At 40.6% G+C, this 23171-nt stretch overlaps 1 protein-coding gene across 2 annotated transcripts in view; it reads right to left on the bottom strand.

The window, feature by feature from the left end:
* The window catches only part of RPS6KA2 (ribosomal protein S6 kinase A2), a 273745-nt gene that overhangs the window by 54239 nt on the left and 196335 nt on the right, over positions 1-23171 (bottom strand). For both annotated transcript variants that reach the window (XM_063390606.1, XM_063390608.1), the window contains 5 exons: positions 15262-15342; positions 14383-14462; positions 11240-11346; positions 3404-3441; positions 2541-2683 (listed from right to left, as the gene is read on the bottom strand). In XM_063390606.1, the coding sequence (XP_063246676.1) occupies positions 2541-2683; positions 3404-3441; positions 11240-11346; positions 14383-14462; positions 15262-15342 (449 nt within the window). The remainder of the gene's footprint in view (positions 1-2540; positions 2684-3403; positions 3442-11239; positions 11347-14382; positions 14463-15261; positions 15343-23171) is intronic.

The following is a 23171-nucleotide window of genomic DNA, read 5'->3' as shown; positions in this document are numbered from 1 at the left end:
CTAAAAGAGATATAACTTCCATAAGATTTGGAACCGTGTAAATCACTGATAGGATGAACTACAAAAGCACTGCTTTGTGAGGCCTTCCGAGAGGTTTGTACATGCTAGATCATGCAGACCAGTTTATCTGGGCTTCAGAGGTGGCAATGTGGGCATCAAGACTCTTGCAGTGCAGCTGAAAAGGGATTAGTTACATATCCAACTTCTAAACAATGTAGGCCAAACACTTGTTTGTGAAGATCTCTTGATGCAAAGCTTTGGCAGAGTATATCCTATCCAAAACCTCCAATGCAGTGAGCAAGATACGGAAAGGCAGAAAAGGAAAACTGTCTGGTCATAGTAAACCACATAAATTCACCAGCAGAAATTATAGTTGGGTTTCAGCAGTCATCACCACATATTTAATGAGAAACAAGGACTGTCTTCTGGAATGCTAGAAAGGGCGAATTTTAAGATTTGTATAACTGTACCTGCTGACATATAGTAAGCTACCATACAACAATTCAAATAAACTGAGTAGCAAACAAACAGAGCAGGTAACAGTTTCAGCTGTGTGGCCTGTGTCAAAGACCTAGCTGGCAGTAAATGAAGTTTTACTGTTGTTGACAGTAAAACTCCTGGTGGATAATAATTCAGGAAATAATTAATAGCACCATCAATAAATCAGACCAGAACTTAGCCATTTTCAGTTTGTTTCGCTATTGATAATCACAACACGCCACATTTAAGGACTGTGCAAGGATCATTCAGTCTGATTCCAGTCTGTGCCCTTGTCAATGAGGGCTGGCAAGAAGCTGCCAGCACAACCCAAATCTTCATACTGAAGCATCAATCCCCCTTCAGAGAACAGAACAGACAAGTGAGTGTTTGGTTGCCCTGATGATGAAGAAGATACAGGTCATGCTATAAGTATCTGCTTAATATGTTTCCTTTTTTGATAAGAATTTTAGATATGAAAATTACACTATCACATACATTTCTTTTGAATCTATGCATATTTAATCAATTGGTATATTTTCTTCTTTTCTTTTACATCATATTGGAAAGTGCTTAGAAAGAAATGCTAATCAATCATTTGAATACCATGTAATTATATTCAGTTTTTACAACTGACAGAAAAACATACATGTGACAGAACAAGGAAAACAAGGAGAAAAGAGCAGAGTGAAAGACAGCATTAGAAAATCCTCCCAGACATTTAGTGTGTGGAAATATACATTTTTTAGTCCCAACTAGCTAAATGTTGAAAAGGGAAAAAGATTGAACTGACTGACATATTTTTCTCCAAGATGTCTGGTAACACTTAAAGGCTTAAAGCATTAGCTTGGAGTTAAAAGGGGTTTACTGTCTTTAATTCATCTCCTTTTACAGGGATTCTTATCTTTTCTAATTCTGAATCTTTAGGGGAGGGTTGAAAAGAGCAATGAAAAAAAAAAAAAAAAAAAAGCTTAGCAAAACCCAGGGAGGAAGTATTCCAGTTTATTAAGAGTTTATTAGCTGGTGAAGGAAGAACAATCTATACACTGAATGTACCATCATTTAATGAGAGACAAAAAGTGAGAAGACACAGCTACTCACCAAAAATAAATATATCATAAAAAAGTTCAAGGGTAAGGATAGATTTATTCTGTGAGACATAACCTATTGATTTTTGTGAATAAACATACATGGTTCAGAAGTGCTGAGCATCCACAAATGGATTTGTGGCCACAGGGGATAAGGATGTTCCATTCCCTTTAATAATTCAGGCAGTAAATGACAGTATTTATGTGGATTAACTGCTGCCGGCCTTCTAGATCAGTGATGTAGGTCCTCCTCAACCCAAATTTTCACTGCTTTTCACATTGTTTCCTATACTTCCTCTGGTGGCATCAGTTGTCTGCTTCACATAAACAAAATTTAAACATATTCTATGGATTTTGGTATGTAGTGTAATATATAGCTACCAAAAACACCCTCCATAGCCCAGGAAATGGTGTTGTATTGGGAGAGCACATTGCTATGCTAATTTCTAAATTCCTGGCTCGGCTGTGACCACGGTGAGGTGCCCTGTGAGCCACAGCTGCCTGGTGATGTCCATGCCCTGAGCAAAGGGTAGGTTTGCAGCCTGCACACTTCAGGAGAGAGCAGCCCCACCTCCCTTATCCAAACAGATCCCTGTGAGAGCAGCAGATGCCTGGTGCCTGAGCTCAAGGGACAGCACTGTGCTTGACGAAACAATGCTGCAAACATCTGCTTCCAAAAACTTATAGTGTTCATACAGATTAAAAAACCTCACAGTATTCTCATCATCAGCACAAACCAATTTGTTGATTTTTCTTCATCTACCTCAGCAACAATGGCACACAGGCTGAAGAGGCTGGAGGGGTACAGGCTGTGGGGGAGCAAGTTTACATCTGAACACTTAATTTTAAGAGGCTGGCATGAGGAGAGTGCAGTAGCTCTCTGAAAAACTTTGCTGATAGTGCAGTTTTTACCTGAGGGATCTGATCCCTCCACAGCCCCCTCCCCCCAGCACACAAGCAGGGTTTGTGCCTTACCATGAGCACGCCGAAGGACCACCAGTCTGCACTCTGCGTGTGCCCCCGCCGGTTCACCACCTCCGGGGCCATGTACTCTATGGTCCCGCAGAACGAGTACGCCCGCTTGTCGTGGTCGATGGCCTCCTTACTCAGACCAAAATCTACACAAATTGACGCAGCAAAAAGACTTGTCAGGTCTCTAACAATTATTATCTATGCTTTTGCTCTCCCAAATTGTTGGAACACCACATGCCAACCAGCTGGTGAAGTGCCCTCTGTCCGTGTGCAGAAAGAGGCCACAGGCCCGCCTGTGCTGGAGCCCTGCCTGCGTGGAGTGCCTGGCACTTGTTAATGCACCCTGAAAACAGGCATATCGTGTTCCCTGTTCAGAATGAGGTTCTGGCTCAAGGCAGAAGGGAGTTTAAAGAAGCAGATATATACAGTTAAGGTTTGGTGAAGGCAGTGCTAGAGAGGATTCCTGCGTAGCTAATTAAAGTATTAGGAATAATAATCCCAGATTACAGCAGTAAAAAGGTGGGCTAGACAGTGCCACAAGAGTGCCTAAGGGATGTTTTTCCAGCCATCCTCTTCCTGGATTAAATAGTCATATTGGAAGCATCCTTCCATCCACAGTGGCAGGCAGCCAAACCTGCCTGCTTCACGTCAGTCAGGAGCACAACTGTACCAAGAAAATGCTATGTTCTCCACGTGCTGTGCAGCATGGGGTTGACAAATCGACAGAGAAGCTCAACACTCAAACTCTTCTGGCTTCTAGCTTTTGCAAGCAATCTCCTTCCAACCAAAGACCAAGATGCATGCAATATACTGCAGAAAGAAAAAAAATCAGCTTATAGGCATGAAGTTTTCTGTTCCTCACATACCTGTTATCTTAATGTGGCCCTCTTCATCAAGAAGAATGCTGTAAAGCAAAAAAGAAACATTCATTCATTAGCCAGGCACAAAATGCAGTTAAAAAACATGAATAAAAAGTGTTTAAGTCGGGTAAGGAGATATGCAAGATTCAAATACTTACCTAAACAAGACCCTGGTGAATTCTATGACTCCAGACTGAAAAATGAACCTCAGAGGTTTGTTTAATCTCATGTCTGAAGCATGCACCACCTGAGGAGTTCCATGAGGAGCCTCCTCTGTGCTCCATAGGATGTTCAAGGTGGGCATGCAAACAGAGCTCAGAATGAACAAGGTGTTCAAAACCAACATCTGCAGAGTGTATGCTTCCAGCAGGAGAAGGAGCTACACGTTTCCTGTTCTTGTCATAGTAAAAGGCAATCACACAAAGAATCAGTGCTTGGACTCACTGGATCTAAAATTAAGTCCAAGGGTTCATGCTGAAGTAATAAAAGTTATCATAGAGCACAGTGACCAGCCTAACTGCATGGATCTCAGCCTCTGCTTATTTTTTCTGTCCAGAGCACAGATGAAAATTCAGCCTGGAAGCCAAATTCAAGTGTTCTCACATTTGCCACCTGCCAACATTTTTTTTCCTCACAAAGGCACTCCAACATTTCTGTAGTTCACCAAAAGCAGTGCTAGTTTTTGGGGAAACAAGAAGGAACACTGATTTGAAAAATAATGATTTTGGTAAATAAAAGCTGACATAGTAATGAAGGTGATCTTTCTTCAGTAAGAAAGAAAGTAGACTTAATATATTTCTCTTTTCAAACTGATCTAGCAATGGTGCCAGCTATTTTTATATTCCTCTTCTCTTAGAGAACCACTTTAATCTAATTATTCAGGAAGAAAAGAGGATGGAAGTGAACCAAATATAACGGGCTATGCTTTTGTGAAAAGTTGTGTCTGAACTGAAACGTAATTGAAAGAAGATGCTCTTCTGTCATTCATGTGTTTAGAAAAAGCTGTTGTGCAAGCCATCAAAGGCTAGCAACTAAGTCAGTACCATCTGTCTAATAATTAAAGCCTTTTCTTCTGAATAAAAGCATCTTACCTTTACACTTCTCCAGTTTCCTTGCAAACATAATTTTCAAGTACTTGTCTATACCAGGCATGTTTAAATGGACTTTTGTGACTGTAACCCCTAAACTCATGCTTCAGAAGGGAACAGAATAAAACACCTGCCAGTGTGGAAGTGAGCAGGAATGTATGAACTCCCCAGACCTGGATGTGGAAAAACAGCAGGGGGAATAGAGCTCACAGAAATAACCCAAAATTTTGTCCCACACCCAGAAAGCCCCTGTGAGTAACTATGCAATTCAAAGGTTGTGAGATTTCTCCAGAAACGCTGATTTTACATTTAATGGGCTTTAAATTTTGTAATTTCCTATTGAAAATCCATGCTGCTTCAGTATGTACACGATGTATGTTTCCCATGCTTTGGCCTGATTAAAGGGTTCACACCTTACCCTCACTAAAGGGATAGAGGCAACACCAAAAGAGCTTTCAGACTGATAATACAGCCTGAGGCTGAGTCACAAACGTACAGCAACTCTTTCTTCACACTGTTTGCAAGAGCAGCAAAATGAAGAAATCCTGGCTTCCAACGGATGTGTATCCTATATCCCCTAAAACATGATCTACAGTTCCTTCCTCCATCTCACGTTCCCTAATCACCCTTCTACCATGCCCTCAGCTGCTGGCAGCCTCCTCTGTGGCAGCAGCTTTTGGACATGCTGCCACATTTGCCATCTGGCAGCACAAATAATGCTATAGTTACTAACTGAAGATTATATTTCATGTAAGAAATATAAGAAAACAATATATAAGAAAAAAAGAAAACAATATGCTAATAGTGAGGGAAAAAAGGTAACTGTTGCATGGAATTATCTTAGAGTGAAATTAAGAATAAAAGAACAAAGTACCTGCTTCCAAGAATGCAAATTACAACAACACACAAACAGTTTTCCTGTGACAGTAGAAACAAACTCATCTGACCCACTGTACTCTCTTTTTATCTTTATCACTTTACAATTCCTTTTTATCCCGTAATATCCATAGCAGACATTCATTCTATTGTGAAAATCACAGTTACTTTAGCTATGGTTTGCAGGATAAACTAATCTGAAATAAGATAGTATTATTTTATGGAAGGGGAAAAAGAACCAGAAGTTCTTAATATGATTCAAGCTTGAGAATAATCTTTCATCTAAATTAATGTTTTGAAATTATAAAAACCATAAAAAGCAGACTACTTCTAAATGCTTAACTAGGTTACAATCACAGTGAGTGATAAACTTCAGCTAGGATGGTTGTTTTCATTTTATTTGTTCAGTCTAATGCTTGAGAGCTTTTACAGGATTTTACAGAGAGCTTTTACATTGTCAACCTTCTCTTCAAAGCAGTAATAACAGTAATAGCAGTTATTAGGTGAAAAATATACCAACACCATAAATAAGTGAACCACACATAGGCTTGGAACAAAAAATGCTACAAAACAAGGGTGTCTCTTAGAGAAGAGGAGACTGAGGGGAGACATCATCACAGTCTACAGGTTTCTCATAAGGGGAAGAGGAGGGGCAGGCACTGATCTTTTCTCTGTGGTGACCAATGACAGGACCTGAGGGAATGGCCTGAAGTTGTGTCAGGAGAGGTTTCGGTTGGGTATCAGGAAAACGTTCTTCACCCAGAGGGTGTTTGGGCACTGGAACAGGCTCCCCAGGGAAGTGGTGACAGCACCAAAGCTGACAGAGTTCGAGGAGTCTTTGGACAATGCTCTCAGACACATGGTGTGACTCTTGGGAATGTCTTGAGGATATTCTATTATTCTATAATTGAACATTTTAGCATCAGAATCATCCCACAAACATTCACACTGCTTTAACTGACTTCAGTTTAAAACTATGCCTTGAGAAAATAAAGGCTGGAAATCTCCATGCCAGAGGCTGGGGCAGCTACATTTGTAGCAGAGAAATGATACAGTCTGAGTTACAGGAGAAGTCTCGTAGCAGAGCCAGGACTGCGAACTTCATATCAACTTTTCTGCTGCAACTTTATCACAGGGAAAAAAAGCTTTTTTTATGGATTGTTGGCATTGGTTTATATCATGTCTTAAAACAAGACCTGAAAAATTCTCTCTCATTTCTCTCTATTCTTGGGTTTTTGAATCTCGTCTTCTGGGCTTCACTTTGAGCTCCAAAATCCCCAAATCAATGTGGAGTTCTACCACATATAATAAAGCTGGAACTCTGGGGTTGGTTTGGCTGGTTTGGGTGGTTTTTTTCCTTCTTTTTCTTTTTTTTTTAATTTTTTTTTTTGGATGATCTAAGTGTCTTTCTAAGTGAGAGCAGTTTTGCAGAAGATTCAACCCACACTTTATGTTAATCAGAAACTGTAGGCAAAATCTCAGGTGGGAAATAAAACCTAAGACTTTATCAAGAGTGTTTCATTTCATTGCATGTTTTGTTATGAAAGCATCAGATGAAGTAGTCAAATATCTACTAAAGAGATGAAGATTCTCACAAATTGTCAGTGTTTTGTGACATTTCAGTGTTTTCATGTCCCCATACTATCTCACATGACCCCATGCTATCTCACCCAGCTGAACACAAATTCCTCTCTGCTGCAGCTTCATTGACACAATGAATTCAAAGAGGGATTGCTTACATCAATGGAAGCTTTCCACCATAAGCTTTTGTCTTTTACTGATTCTCAGATCTCCCCTCTCTACACAGGGCAGTTCCATTCATAAATCAATAGTCATGTTTGGCAACATGCTGCATTAAAAAGTGATGTTTGGCTTTTTTAGAGTATAGTTCAACATATCTGAAGTTGTTATATGAGGTGTTATATGAACTGTCCCTTGTGTAGACAACTGAGGGGCTTAAAATGTACATCACTCCTTGTTAACCTAAGCCCCTATTCCAGAACTCAAGGTGCATCTAGGTTCCTGAAAAGAGAAATGGTAAAGATTAATAATAGTCTGTCCATTTTAAGATGGCAGAGTTATTTCTGAGCCACTCATACCCTTAAACCACAGCATAAGAAATTACATATGCTTCATATACTGCTTTATAATATATTCTCATTTTCCTATTTTGGTACATTTACCATATATACCAGGGTATATGTACCATATTTTACAGTTTGATTGAGCAGTTCTTAAGTAAAAACATGCCTCACCATGTCAGGAACTCTGTGGCTCCCAGTGTGACTGAGCAATACCTTTTCCCACAAAGGATGCCACTGAAATCACCAAGACAACTCAAGGAGAAGAATTTGTCGGCAGCAATTCAAGAGAAGTATCTGCTTGTTCTAAACAAGACTTTAACCAGAAAGCTCAATTACTTGTCTTTTTGAACTGAGTACAGCTGACTTGAGAACAACTCCCAGTTGCACTTGCACTTGAAATTAACTCATAGCTTTGAATTGTTAACATGGTTTTTTGCTCAGAGAATCTTGAAAAAAACCAAAAAGCTGAACCTTAAATTTTAATGTACTGAGGTTTCTTCCAAGTGGTTTGAACAGTGCTGTTTTCTTTGGGTTTTTTTACATAAACAATTCCAATGAGCTTTATTTTAGCATACTTACAGAGCTGACAAGCAAACCCAAACCTATCAGCCGTTACTTTTGGGAGCTTCTGAGGAACAGCAAAAGCATTGAACAATGAAAGGTCTAATGCAGTGCCTATCTTTAACAAAGGGGAGAGAGGGAGGGAGAGAGAGAGAGAATTGGGAAATAATGAATTAATTAATTTATCTCCAGTTCTGCAAATCTGGCAGAGCAAACCTTCTGCTGTAATCAAGCTGATAATGTCTCTGCTGAAGATGTGTGTGTGACTCTGCACGTTGCACTTCAAAGGGGAGAGGGATCAAGGGAAACAAAGGGGAGCAATGAGGATGACTGAACCCCTGTAAAGACTGACTTGTGAAGAAGAGTTCAGTACCTGGATTGTTTAGGGCACAGAAGAAGGGCTAAGGAAAAGGATGTTCTCACAATGCCCTGAGGCTGCTGCTGGGAGCAGAACAAGCAGGTTGGGGCTGTTAGGAGGACAGGCCAAGGAGCAGTGGCCTGCAGTGGCAGCGAAGACATTTCAAACTAGCTATTAAGAGCAACATTTGAGATCAACAACTGCTGGAGCACTGCCAAGAGACCTCCCGTGTAGAGCTTTGAGTCTCCACCAGCGCTTTTAAGCCTAGGTTAGAAACACACCTGTGACAGTCTTGATCCTGCCAGGGGGCAAGGGGAGGATGAGAACACCCTGGGATGGTCCTAATTTCCTTTTATCATCTTATTTAGAAAGATAGTCTTTCCCAGATGTAACTCAAAAATTTAGCTTTTTTTTCCTGCCTTGAGAGTAATTGTTTTATTCTGCTGTATCTATTTATTTAATGCAAACCTAAATCCAGAGAAATCACAGGCTGTCATGCTCTGCTCTCCTAGGTGTGACAACACATAGGCTTTGCATTTACAGAACTATTTTTAGAGGATATGGTTTTCAATCAGAGGCCTTGCTTTATCTCCAGGTAGGAACTTCTGGGTCATTCTCTTTCCTATACAACAGTTATATTCATGTAAACTAATTTTAAACTATGTCAGTTGCATCCAAAATAAACTGTAGCACAGTTAATCCATTTAACTGTACATCAAAGACCATAACCTGTATATTCAAAAGTTAGAAAATGCAAGAGTGAGGGCTGCCACATTAACTTCACACAGTGATCTCAGTGTAAATGCCTTCAGTTATGTGATGATACTTTTTATTTTCTTCCAGAGAAGTCTTGTCTCACTTGGCAGACTGGGAACAGTCAGGGAGGGATTTTAGCAGAGCAGTAGAGTGAAGGGGATGGCTGGTCCCAGCTCAGACAAAAATATAGAGAAAACTGGATTCCATCTGTACTTTTTCAACATGCTTCTATGTGACAATGACAAATCAGTGACACATTCCTTCCTTAGATGAGCTCCAGTTTCTTGATTCACTGATCCCTGGTTTGAAGCACTGCAGGTTGGTCTGCAGTAATATAAAATGCTCTCACTTGCAACTGGAGTGATCGAGAGATGTTTTTGAGATGCTAAGTGACACCTCCTGCTGAGAACTCAGAAAAATCCAGTTCTCAGAATCTCAAATAAAATGAACAGTTTTGACATACACCTAATTTTCTCCTTGGTTTCTAACTTCTTCTAAAGCAAAAATTTACAGCATATGCCTAAAAATATAATTGTATTGTGGCATGTCTGAATACAGAAGCTCATGTCTGGATACCTTCTAATAGCAGATTCATGTATCATGTGTTTTCTCAAAAATCAGCCTCATCTAACGTCAGAGAGAAAAGCAGTGTGTGATTCATACGAATGCTCACTAGGATCAAAGTTTAAAACAGAAATCTATAACTGGAGTAATTTTATTGAGTACATGTTTGTTGATGCTGAATGGATAAAACAGCAATTCAGAATGAAATTGAAATTGTGGAGCTGCTGGCAGATCATACAACAGCCTGTGGCAGTGGGGTGTCACCACTGCCTACCTGCATTTCACATCAGGAACAAACCAATACTTTTCTCCCTCCAGTTGTTTAATTTGTAGGATGACTTCCCATATTTGCTAAAGACTCTGGTTTTTCCAGTTTTGGTTGCATAAACAGGCAAGATTGGAAAATTTGGTCAACTGCAAAAACTCCTCCAGCCCAAAAGACTGAGAGCTCTTGCTACATACATCTGTTGAATTCACACAGTACTACTACTGCTACTACTGTTTTCCTAACCAAAACATAAAATTGTATTTAAAATCTAAATCACATAGAACTGCAATGAAGATAAACAATCTCCTCCCCTTCAGCTTCTCACCTACAGAGTCCACCTTCCATCACTTTTGGTCTCATGCTTTGCCCGTGAGAGTGAAAGCAGTAACGCTCCATTTTAAAGAAAGAGCTGCATATTTTTTAGTTTGATGTCACAGAAGGAAAATGCTGCTCTGCTGTTAGACTCTGAAAGTGTAAGCAATTGCCAAGCAGACTGCCCTCAGTGGTTGTCTTTTATAAATGCTGGTGACCATTACATTAAAAAGGAATTTTGGAATGCTGCAGCCTGATTTATTTGAGTCGTCACCGCAGAATCCAGCAAAGCACCAAGTAAAGGGCACAGAATAAAAACAGTATCACATCACTCCCAGTGATAGCACTGAGGGTGTCATTTGCTCTACTGATGTATTGCAAATAAAAAAGGGAAAGGAAAATTAGGACCACATTATGAGTGAAAAACAGCTGTAAATATAAGTGAGAACTAATATTTTGGAAAATATTTTGCACAGTTAATACAAGCATTTTAAAAGTCCTGATTATCATGTCTCTCATGAGTTAATAGGCATACAAGTTCTCAGATGTGCTCATTTACTTTAGGTAATGGCTAATTAAAACTGAATGGTGCCATGACATATTCCATATGAGCTGGAAATGGAGTTGCTTTGAGTGGTTTACACTGCATTAGGGGAAAGCCAGATTAAATGTCGAAAACAGAGGACAGTGCCACTGAAGTTAAAGGCACAGGGATCTGAATTATTTACCAAAATCATTCACAAAACTGAAGGCCAGGCACACAGAGGTCCCATCATACTGGAGCACAGACAAATATTTGGCCTCATGCTAAGAGCTGAACCCTTCTGCTGTTAGAGATGGTCTCATGTACGGTCTCACAAACAAGAAGGAAGGCAGAGCCCCTGGCACCTTCTTATTTAGTAGCGTGACCAGGAGCAGAAGCAACCTAAAAGTTCAAGTATTTCTGTTTCTGTACACTTTTCCTTGTTAACTTACTTTTCTGGTTTTAGATCCCTGTAAATAATTCCAAGTCCATGGAGGTGGTCTAATGCCAAGGCCAGCTCAGCTAAGTAGAACTTGACATCCTCTTCTGTAAACATCACCTGGAGAGAAGGAAGAGAAGATCACATCTCTTTACTGGACAGTGGTGAGGCTGGTTTGCCTTAAACAGACATGGGGAAGGAATTGTCTAACCTGGGAATGGTGGAAGGACCATCATATCAGGTTTAATTTTCCGTAAGTTGTCTGAACTGACATTAACAATTCTTACCAGATTCTCCCTATAAAAATAAACTTGATCTGCTAAGTACCTCTGTTCCTTAAAATATGCTGCTCTCATTCATCTGTTTGATCTGTTTAGATGACATTATGTCACAATATTAGGAATAAATTATAACTCCTTAGCCTTTGCAAATGAACAGCAAAATTAAACACATTCAGTGCAGCCCATATTGCTTTCATATCCCTTAACTTGCTACAATCTTGGCATCTGCTTACCAAATTCCCATGAAACAGCATGGGAAATCTTCTTGGTGAAGTGGAATACTTCCAAGTGGGAACAGAATACACAGCATGAGGAGAATCAGAGATGGATTTAAAACCTCATGCCTTGGAGGTTCAAGGAATATCAGTGCAGATGCCCTAGGCAGTGATGTGCTAACATCCAGGGCCTGATGAAGTGCCAGCTGAAGACAGTGTTTTCTGTAACTGATATGGACACTGCTAACACTGAAAGCTGTGTTTGAGGTGAGACAAAACTTCTGTAATCAAAAACCCAACAAGCTCTCAAAAACTCAGATGGCAGGAAACCCCTTTGGTTTAACTTCCATTATATCTCAGATGTTCTCTTTAATTAAATTTCAATATTCATGGAGATAATAATGCAAAAAAAGAAGTTGATATATTGGTTACACAAGTGTGATTATGCATGACAGAAGTAAAATGTGTCAGCTCAATACAAATTTACTTGTCATATATAAGTGTAAATTCTACAGTAGAAGTTGCAGAGCTTAATTTGAAAATTAAGTCTCTGGTCTCAAAGAGGGGTAGCCAAAATATCCGAGTGCTTTGAGAAGTTCCAGACAGATGAGACAGAAAAACAGATGTCACAAAATTTAACTAAGAATTAATTAATTAAATTAATAAAGAATTCCACCACTGCAAAGGCTAGGAAAAAAAACACAAGGAAAACATTATAATAATAATAATAATAACAACAACAATCATCATCATCATCATCACAAGCAAAAGCTCTCAAATTTAATTATATTGAATTTTAAAAATTACAATAATTTTAAAAGAAATTTGAATTATTTGTAAGATTTAAAATAAATAATGTAGGCAAGAAATTAATAGACTCGAGGAAAAAAATCTATACATATACACCAAGTTAAAGTCAGATGCTTCAAAAAGACAGAGCAAGAAGTAGGCAAGTTCTGCATGCATACAGGCAATATATGTGTATGGGATCTGACTGGAAGTCCATTGAAATCAATAGCTTTCAACTAAATCTATAATAACAAATTGCAAACAGCTCAAATTTTCCCAGAACTTCCCCTTGGAATACTTTGCCCCTGAAGAGCTGCAATGTACAGGCAGGCAAGGTGAGCTGCAAACACTGAATAAAAGAGAAGTATGTTTTTACTGTCAGCTTAATGAGTCCTTAATGATGGTATACAGCACAGGAGTCGGTGAATTGCCTTGGACAAGCTTTGGGGAAAACATGAAGTTTTAAAGAAGTACGAAGTCTGAGCTGTTATCTTCCACTTTTGAGTTCCCTGGCTCTGCAGAACAGGGACCTGCCCTCATAGGCAGGAGCTACATTTTTTGTCTTCTTCCACGAAACCAGAGAGGCCCTTGCCGAGACGGCAGCGCTGCCTCTCTAATAAAGCTTGGTCTCATGACAATAGAACAAGGACTTTTTAAAATCTTTTTCCTCATATTAAAAATAACTACCACCAGGGACTGAATATTTATACAAGGATCATTACTAAGCAGTGTAATTAACTTGTTAACAATGTCTTCTTGCATTAGCAAACAAGCCTTAAAAGCAAACAATTGAGGTCCCAAGTTGCAGTGCATACAGCATCCGGCAGCACATCACTGAATCAGGAATTGAACTGTGGGGAGGGGGGGAAACCTAGGGAACTTCTGACTGAAAATACTGTCTTCCCAGCTTTTTTAGTCCATCAGTAGCTCCCCAAACCCAAGAAGGGCAATAGAGCTTCCCCTCAAGATGGCATTTGAGAGGTTCCTGTCTTTAAACACTCCGTGGTAAGTGGTTGCCTGCATCCCTGTCCCACACCCTGAGAAGTACCAAGGGCTGGGGACACAGTGTTGGTGACAGAGAACACAGGGCACAGACAACTGCAGGGCAGCCATCCTGCCTCACTGGAGCCTCCTGCACTCCTGCAGGGACCTCTCTGGGACTGCTGTCTCACAGAGGTTTGGAGATACAGGAAAGAGCTAAATGAACCTAGAAAACCCACTGTGGCTGCTCTGTACGGGCACCAGCAAGACTTGGGTTTGGGACGTTCCCTGCCCACAGCAGTCCCTCTCCAGGGGCATGGTATGCAAGGACAGGGGCGGGATGAGAGCCTGGGAGGGTATGGGAGCAGCAGCTGCTCCTGCAGCCAGGAGGAGGGCAGGTGAGGGCTGTGATAGTCTATCTCCCATGTCCGGGCTGGTGCGTGGCCCTTGACCTGCTCCCAGCTGCTGCAGGGGCTGGCCCTGACCCATGGCCCTCTCTTCCCTCTGCTGACAGTGTGTGTGTTTTTCCAGTGGTTCTGTGCTCATCCTGAGGCAAAATATATTGGGGATTGATTTCCCAAACTGTACCTCATCACATCCAAGACTTACTCTGAAAGCATCGAGTCTGGGGCTATTTTGCTACAGGACTGGTTTAGCAGTGGTGCAGTTTTCTCTGGCAGTGATGGCTACATGGTATGTGATGCATTACCTCTGGCATAGTTCAAATACCATTATTAAGAACCCACTTAACCATGCAAAATGAGATAAGTCTATTACATATATATATATATGGCTATTCTCAAGGCCATTTTTCATTCCCATGAACTCAACCTGAGTTCTGAAAATCCAAGACAGTCTTTAATTTCTGAGTTAAAGATCTATCAGCTTACCTCTTTGGAGAGTCTGGTGAAAAGGTCCCCTCCCCGCAGGAAATCTAGTATTAGATACAACTTTCCCTCTGTTTGAAATGCTGCATTAGAAAAGGATGAAGATGTTGGAAGTTTGAATCAAGATAAAGTCCCCAACGAGTATGTCCCGTTGACTAGCAGTGTATCATTCACGCCATTGCTTCACTGTCATTTCAAAACTTTGAGAACCAAAAAAAAAAAATTTCTGTACGGAGCTCAGTAACTGAGCTTAGGCTATGGGAAAAATAGTGTCAGCTGAGAGACAACAGTGCATTACTAACATATTCATTTCCATGCTAAGCAGCTGTGAATTACCAGTGTTTCCCACTCCACAAGGTATCAGGAGTCACCAAGAGCGAGGCATAGAGAGAAGTTCCCAGGTTTGTGTGAGAGGAGACTCCACCCTACCCAAATGTCCTCAGAATACCTGTTACAGTAATGATGGGGCTGGCGTGGCAGGAGGCAGCTCCAGCAAGACACCACATTCATGTACACACTTATACAAATTCAGACTGTTACTGATTATTAAAACCAGCTTTTATTTAAATTCTCTGTCTCTCTAAACGATACCTGACAGCACGTAAGGTGTTGGCAGATGTAAATTCACCAGCTACCCCACCAGCATTACCTACCACATCAGACTTTATGATGAATTTATTTTGATGGAGGAATGGCTAAAACTTACAAATACCGAATTTCTCCTTTAGCTTAAACAAAGAATTTCACACAGGAAGCCTCTCTGACTTTGTTAGAAACAGAGTCATAAGTAGGCAGGGAGTATCTACACAGAATTGTAACACATCTATTCACAATTACCCGACAAATTTAAGAACAACATGAATTATATTTTATTATAGTTACCATAATGAAGCTTGACTATGAAAGGATGGTTCACTTCTGCCAAAATATCTCTCTCCATTTTAGACCGTACCCGATCTCGAACTACAAAGAAAGAACAATAAGAACAGTGACATATTAAGAGGCAGCATGGTCACTGGATACAGTACTGGAATAAGGATCTGGCAATCCAGATTCTGATTCTCACTCCGCTGATAGCTTGTATGACCTTTGGCAAATCAGACCACGCTGGTATTCTCTATTTCTGTCTGTTCTGTGTAGCAAGTTCTCCAGGAAGGGCCTGTGTCTTTCCCTATAGAGAGCTGCCCTAACTAAAATGACTGCAAACAACAAGAAGGCAATGACACTTCACAGAAGAGAATGTTAATGTGAAAATGAAAACTACACAAAATTAATTACTTCATTTAAGATGAAACAGAATGTACCAGTCCTAGAGCAAGTCAGATTAATCTTACTCAAATTAATTTATTGTATTTTGCTGATGCTAGCAGTGTTTATGATGTATCACTGAAGAGCACTTTCTGGAAGTGATCTATATATACAATATTCAAAACTTCCAATAAACCACTCAAAGAATGAGTAATAAAGACAAATTCCAAATAAAAATAGTAACTAATTATTTTTATGTGTAGAGATAACTTTATTGTGTGATAGCAGAGAGAAAAATACTTTCTGTGTTTGAGATGAATAGAAAGGGAAATCATAATTTCGGAGGTGAGCTGAGTTCAAGCTAAACAAAACGAATGCTGAAGATTTCATACTAAAGCCATTTAACAGGATATTCAGACACTGAGGAGGATTCAAGTCCCCACATTACCAAATCTTGATCCTAGAGATGCATTTGCATTTTTCAGTCAATCCCTATTTTATTGAAAGTATTGACATTTTCTTCTGTCTCTTCACAATGTTAATATGCTTTTCAGATGAAAGCATCTACAAGAGATATTATGAAACTATTTTAGGTAGCAAAGCCTGAGATCTTAGTCACTCTGTCCTTGCAGGCATGTGTTGTGGAGCTGCTCAGAAGCGGAGTACTCTCAGCACCCAAGTAAGGAACATATCATAACAAAACCCTAATCTATTGCTGTACTTCAAAAACTGGTGCACAGAAATAGGTCCAAACCAGCTGATCTGAAAACTTGAAATAGCACTTGTGATATACTTGGATTTCTTGCTATTTTAATGCTTTACTTAGGCCAATAATGATGTATGCTTTACTTGCTCATTCAACCCAAGATAGCTTGTAGATAAACTCAAAACAAATGGAATTGTGGAATCATAATCTCATCCCTCAAGCAAAAAATCACACAGCATACACTCACAAAATGCTTAACCTATGTGAAGACAGACCATTTCTTGTGCTGTCCATCAGCGATGATCCCAGGCGGGAATTCGTGTCGGATAGGTGGGCATTGCTGGACACTCTACATGGGACATTTCCCATTAAGCTTGGTTAGGCAGCCTGAGGCAGTGCCTGCCCGCATTCGCACTGCACAGTGGTGAGAAGGGGTGTCAGAGCAGCAGCACACCCTGCCCCAGCCATCATTCTAACCTCTCAGCAGGGAAAGGCCCAGCTGCGCAGCCCAGTGCTTCGACAGGGCCCCATGCCCTGCTTGCTGCTGTGGTGGTACCTGAGTGTGGACCTGTAACCACACACGCCACCCTTCTCCCCACAGGCAACAAGAGGCACACAGACTTAAAGAGAAGGTGGTGTCACCACAGAAGACCTCTCACTCTCCAGTCATGGCCCTGTAGCACTCTGAACCTGCAGCTGCAGCATGGTGGGGCTCCATTTCCTGGTGAATGCCTGTCTTTTGAGACCAGGAATCAGGCCTGTGAAGCTGCAGGCTCAGCAGCACCACAGATTGTCCCCACCTGGGCACTGCTGTCCTCACACGGCCTGGGCCAGCCCAGGACCCCTCGGGCGCCATTTGGTGGCAAGAGCACTCCTGAGGGTGCGTGGCAGCGGGATGGGCTCTGCCCTGCTCCCTGGGCTGAGACCTGCCCCACACGTGCCCCACACTGCTTCCTCTGGGGCCAGCTGGATCCTGTCAGGGAATGGATGCTCTCAATCAGTGCTCCCATGGCAGATACCGTTTCCCACTTTCAGCTTTCCTTTTTAAGATCTTATGTAGAGAAAGATCCAGCAAGACAAGCATATTACAGACATCTTAATGGGCTGCCTTGGCCAAGGCCACTGGGTTCAAGCAAACGTGACAAACAGCAAAGTCCCAGTGTGAATATCTGCTGACTGCATCGAGGTACAGCAGCCTGGTCCCTCCCTGGAGTCCTCTTCTGGACGTGGCTCAGGACAGCACCTGGTGATTTGGTTGCCCCTGTGAGTGGGTCAGTCTTTCTCCAGTGATTTTGGAAACTGTCTTCTTCATGTCATGAGGGTGAAATTGGTGTTTAAAAGTTTAAATTTTTTCAAACTAGGAATGGGCTGTCAGATGATAGGTTTCCCATCTTAGTGACCTTTTTCCAATGGTTTTTTTGGTCCTTTTTGGTAATTTTAACCAAAGTTCTGCTGAATCCCCTGACCTGAGACATCAGGGAGAGAAATCTCCCAGCATGTGTGACAAAATCATCTGCCACTTACAGAAAGCTGTTTCTGCAAGAAGATACATGCAGGAAATACACAAATGAAGTCAAAAGATTTCACAGTCTGCCCAGATATGTTTGGCAAAAACCATTATTGATTATAAATTATTTGCTCATCCCTACCTTTCAAAATGACCTTTCAATAAGAAATGTTACTGCTTAATTAGGAGGGCAGCATGAATAAATTATTAAAGCAAGAACAAGGGTAGCTACAAACTAAGTTAACTTAGTTAAATCAGCATCAAAAAGTATCACAGCAGGAGAAATAAATCAGTGAACAAAACAATGGCTTTAAATTTCATCTGTTACCCTCCTCAATTCTTTAAAACTCAGCACTTTGCTTCAAGTGGTACAAACGCAAAATAGGACTCAGGCTTAGGAACTTGCAACTCAATTTCAAATTTTTCACATAGCACAGGAGCACAAAAAAGGTAATGAAAATAGAATATGTACATAAAACTCTCTGCAACATCCTTTTCAATTTTATTGCTGTTATTTTAATCTGTTTTTAATACTGTCTGTTGTAGGCAAAAGTAGAGAACTAAATTCTAAATTCAAATCCACACTGCCTATGTCCAGAAGACAAAGTATGTGTGGAGTGCCTAATTACCTGAGATACGGAAAAATACAGGCTTTCTAAAAGTAATCATAGTCTCGCTTCAGTGGTTCTGCCTGGAAATATTGTTTGCTTTACTGTGACTTTGTTCCACACTGCAGTACACTCAGATCCTCTAAAGAGCAGCCTTTCATGTTGCACCTTCATCAGCGGAGCATTATTACAACACAAAGGAAAAACAGAAAAGCATCCAGTTGACACACTGGTTGTAGAAGCATACCAATAATGTCACATAGGGACTTCATGTGCTTTCCTTTTCAAAAGTGCATCATTCTGTTGAGGTTATTTTTCTGGAAGAAAGCTCCTCTGTGGCGCAAAATAGGGAACCTTTTAGAGATGGGGAAAGAGCAATTTTACCATAGCTTTACCACTCAGTCCTGTGCTTCTGCAGCAAAGGTAGAAAAAACAGATCTACAGAGCAGGAGACACTGCTTTGTAGAAGGGCACTCTGAAAAACCAATAAGAATGTAGACTGGGTTTTAGGAGTCCAGGGTCTGGGGGAGGTCATTTTATCTCCCCCGCCCCCTTTTTTTCCCCCCTTTTACATGAAACAACACAGTTTGCTTTAAAGAAATCTAAGAGTTGCTTGTGTTTGTTGTATTTTAACATAGCCTGGATGCTCCGATGCTGAGATTCGGAATGACAGATGTCTCTAAATCAATACTACACTTTAGTATTGAACTTTCATTTATCACCTGTTCATTATTCTCTCTGTTTGCAGAAGTTAATTAAATCTTGAAATATCCCTCTGAAGTACCTCTGCTCAATTTTCCAACAAAGAGAATTAAAGAACAGATTGATGAAGTCTGATGCTACAGAAAAAAAAAAATCACATGAGACTTGTCAGGAGCAAACATGGGTTCTAGGAAATACGAACTCAGCTGAAAATAAATCCTCAGAGCAGTAAACTGAGCCCTTGTCATGTTTTCCTCATAGCCTTGCCCAGCAAGGAGCAGCCTGGTAAGCTGAGGGTCCTCAATCGCCTCCTTCCTACCCCATCGAGCCTCTGGCAGCTACAACCTACTGCTGTTTCCTCACTGGACACCAACTTGGATCTCTCCACTTGACCAAAAAAATCCACAGACACTGCAGGAGATTAAGTGTGTTTTAGATTTTTTGGCTGAAATTAGCTTATTGCTCAACCCCATCATTAGAGAAATACTGACTGACAGAACAGCCAGATGATCACATAAATCTGATGTCCTTATGCAGAGGTGAAACTTCATTTTTTGGGTATTTTTCAGCAGAACTGAACCACTGAATATCCACAGATGTGCTTATGCACAGCTCCCAGGTGAAACTGTTCCCCGTCAAGGTCTGCAAGTTGCAGATGTGAAATGGTACACAATAAGCCAAATCCTACGGTGATGTACATCACCAGCAAAGTGAAAAGAATTACACCCCTTGCAACTGCATAAATCAGTTCTAGCTAAATTCATTAAAAACAGACTCAAAAAACAGCTTCATGAAGGGAAAATAAAGCTGCCATCTGCTAGAAGGGAACTTCCTCTAACAATCCAAAACCTACAGCTGGAAATACATCTGTTCACAACTTGTGCAAAACTGAAAGTCTTCAACACCTCTGCAGAGCTGCATCTGGAACTTTTTTCTTTTTATGGAAATCATATGTTTGATTTAAACTTATTTACCTTAGTGGATGTGATATTCTGTGAAATCATCAATAATGTATTTGTTTCTTGAATTTGAGTGTAACATGCTCTTATACTTCATTTCAGTCGTACTGAAGTAGGACTTATAACTATTTTTTATTATTATTACTATTGCAGGCAATAACAATTTCAGTGCTTACTCTTACTGATGGGCAATAATTACCTATGCTCTAGAATAGGCATAATTTCAAAATGACAAATTAGTAAGGCTGGCCTTAGAATTCAGAGGTCCCAGTAAACACAATTCATCAGCAACTCTGCAAATTATGATGAACTGAAGGAAGAAGCTGGTTTCATATGGTTTTGCAATAAAGAAAAGTTGTTTAAAACATGTATGAGACAGTTGGTCTTTTCTCCCCACGCAAAACAGGTATTTCAAATGTAGTGCCAGCATATGAGAAACCAGTAACACAAAGATGACCAGGACATACAGTCATCAGTCCTACTCTCAAATACAGTCTAAAGAGGGATGAATTCTTTCCATCAAACTTCTCTCCTGGAGACTCTCTTTTCCCTTGCAGCTCCTGCCCCGCTGCAGTGCTGGCTAACTCACATGCAGCTGCAAAGAAGAGGCAGCACCAAGATTCATATTTCCTATCCATTCCAGTATCAAATGAGTGTCTGTCTTATGTTTTGCTAAGGAGATGTTGCTAAGCCAACAGAAGCAATCAAGAAATAATTTTTTCTTGTCCTGCTTGAGATGGAGACGATCCAGACATCCAGGAACTGCTGGGTCTCCCAGGGTGATGACTTTCACCGCTTGCCTTTTAAGCTTGAAGCTCAGTTTAATCAAGCACTGCTGCCCTTTGCTCTGAAAACACACCTGTTTGGTGGGTTTCACAGGGAGAGCTGGATAAAGTTTGTGCATCACCTTACTCTGAAAGCTGTCTGTGCTTTGGTATTCACCACAAATACTTTCTGCATATCATCAAAGGCAAAAATACAGCTTTTATGACTGAAAAGTATGAGGAGTGAACACTGGCTCGGGGGTGAAAATGCAAAGATATTCCCTCTTATGCCAGCCTTCCACAGGAAAAAAAATCCCCTTTATTCAGTCTCTCCAGGTCTAAAATGCAAATTGTACTGCAAGGGGCATTTCCTCTCCTTCAGGACCTTTGAGCAACTACTAAATCCACTGGCAAAGCCTGGCAGAGGTGAAAGGGGGTGAGGTGGTACAGGATCTCCCCAAGGAGTTCTTGGCACACCAACTCAGGGCAAAGTGTCCCTGTGTGAGAGTGATTTAAAGCCCACCCAAGTCCCTTCTCTTTTGTTATTTATATGAGCCTCTACTATTTTGTTTAATGGCATGGTATGAAACTTTCTGCCTGGTCCTGTTCAGATGTTTAGGGATGAGACCAATAATTTTTCAGAAAATATTAAGTGAGAATTCCTGGGAAGGAGAGGAAATGTGGTATTTCCTCTCTGTGTAGAACATATGTACTGGGATGCTGTCATTTGCCACCAGGGCAGTTTTAGTCACAGGCTGAAGTAATCATAATAAATGTTTTCTGTAGACCTGTTTGAAACTTGTAATTTTGAGTATTTTTGAAGATGTTTTTGCTGGGGGTTTTTATTCTCTAAACTGGAACAGAAAGAGTAAATTTGGCAAGTTTTGTCAAAATTAAATTGACAAACATTATTTTGGCTGCATCAAAGTACTCTTTTTTAAGAGTTTTATTTTATATTTTTAATCTCCTCTTTCTTAACTCTAATTATAATGTACAACTATAAAATCAAACCAAAGAATTCTGCTGAAATGCCTAATATCGACATTTTGTCAAGGAAAATTTCCCTTAACTGTCCTGTTCCTGTGGATAGACACCCTACCAGAAACTTGTATTTTCTTAATTAGTTGTAACATAAATTCAGAAAATGGAATAGTAAAAAAAGCCCACCAGGAAGTTTTAAAACAGAACCCCTATGTCTTCCAGGTTTAGGGTAAACACACAAAGTTATGCAGTGATGTTTTTGTGACTGGCCTACTTGGAGTTCACCAGCTTAGTTCTGACACAGGTAACGTGAGGCAGTGGCTGGCCAGTGAGAGGTTCAATTCTGAGAAGGGAGAGTTTGGATGGACTTGGTTAAAGAACAGGAGGCAAATGTTAACATTTTCCCCAAGCTGTCCTGACCACAACTGCACTATGCTGACTTCTCACTCTAAACACTCCTTCCATTAGGCTGCTTGGATGTGGTAAACACAGAGCCGGTCCAGTCTGACCTGTTCTAACAAAATTTTTTTGGATGAACGTTTCAGTTACTGAATTGCAAAAATTTTGGTTTCCGAAACAAATAACTAGTTTATTTAAGGCATGACTGAGGAAGCTGGGATAGTGGCTTATCATCCAGCACTGAGGGCACACTTCATTTAGGAGATATGAAGCCCTGAGACAGATTCTATTTGTAAACCACACAGGATGAGGCTTATCAGGTCACCCGTAACCCAGCCCTCCATGCTACCTGCACACAAAACAGACAGGAATTCAGAATTTAAATAGTTCAGTAAAATTGTGGCATTCAATGTTAACTCTCAGCCAAAACAAACCTCTGCTTTGCCCAGGACCTGACGTGATGCAGACACACTTAATATAGCTCTGCTGATATGTTTGCCTCATAAAAATGAAAAAGCATCTGCGAGACGGCTGTCTGTCACTGAAGAAGCCTCCAGTCCCACCAGCAAGCAGGGTGTGAATTCAAGGCAAGGTCATTTTCTAAATTAGAGCATAAGAAAAACCCTCGTCTTTTGCTGCTATCAACATGCTCATTAAAGCTCTGAAATCAGCAAGCCTTGGTCACACAAACAACAACAAAAAAGGATGATTTATTGTTTTCTCCTTTGAGAAGAGAAACACAGCCCTCAAACAATTGTGAATTGATTTTCAGCCTGGACTCCACTACCGTATAGGGAGTGTTGTGGAAGCTATGACTAAGTTTAGAGAGTCTCTGGGTGAAATCATGGCCCTAAAACAGTCAATAGTAAAATCGCTGTTGACATTAATAGGATCTCACCATCTACATCTCAGTCCCTA

This window comes from Prinia subflava, chromosome 2 (genome assembly GCF_021018805.1).
Source record: "Prinia subflava isolate CZ2003 ecotype Zambia chromosome 2, Cam_Psub_1.2, whole genome shotgun sequence".
Lineage (NCBI taxonomy): Eukaryota > Metazoa > Chordata > Aves > Passeriformes > Cisticolidae > Prinia > Prinia subflava.
Note: the sequence above shows the minus strand (reverse complement) of the source record. Positions and strands in the feature narration are given on the sequence as shown.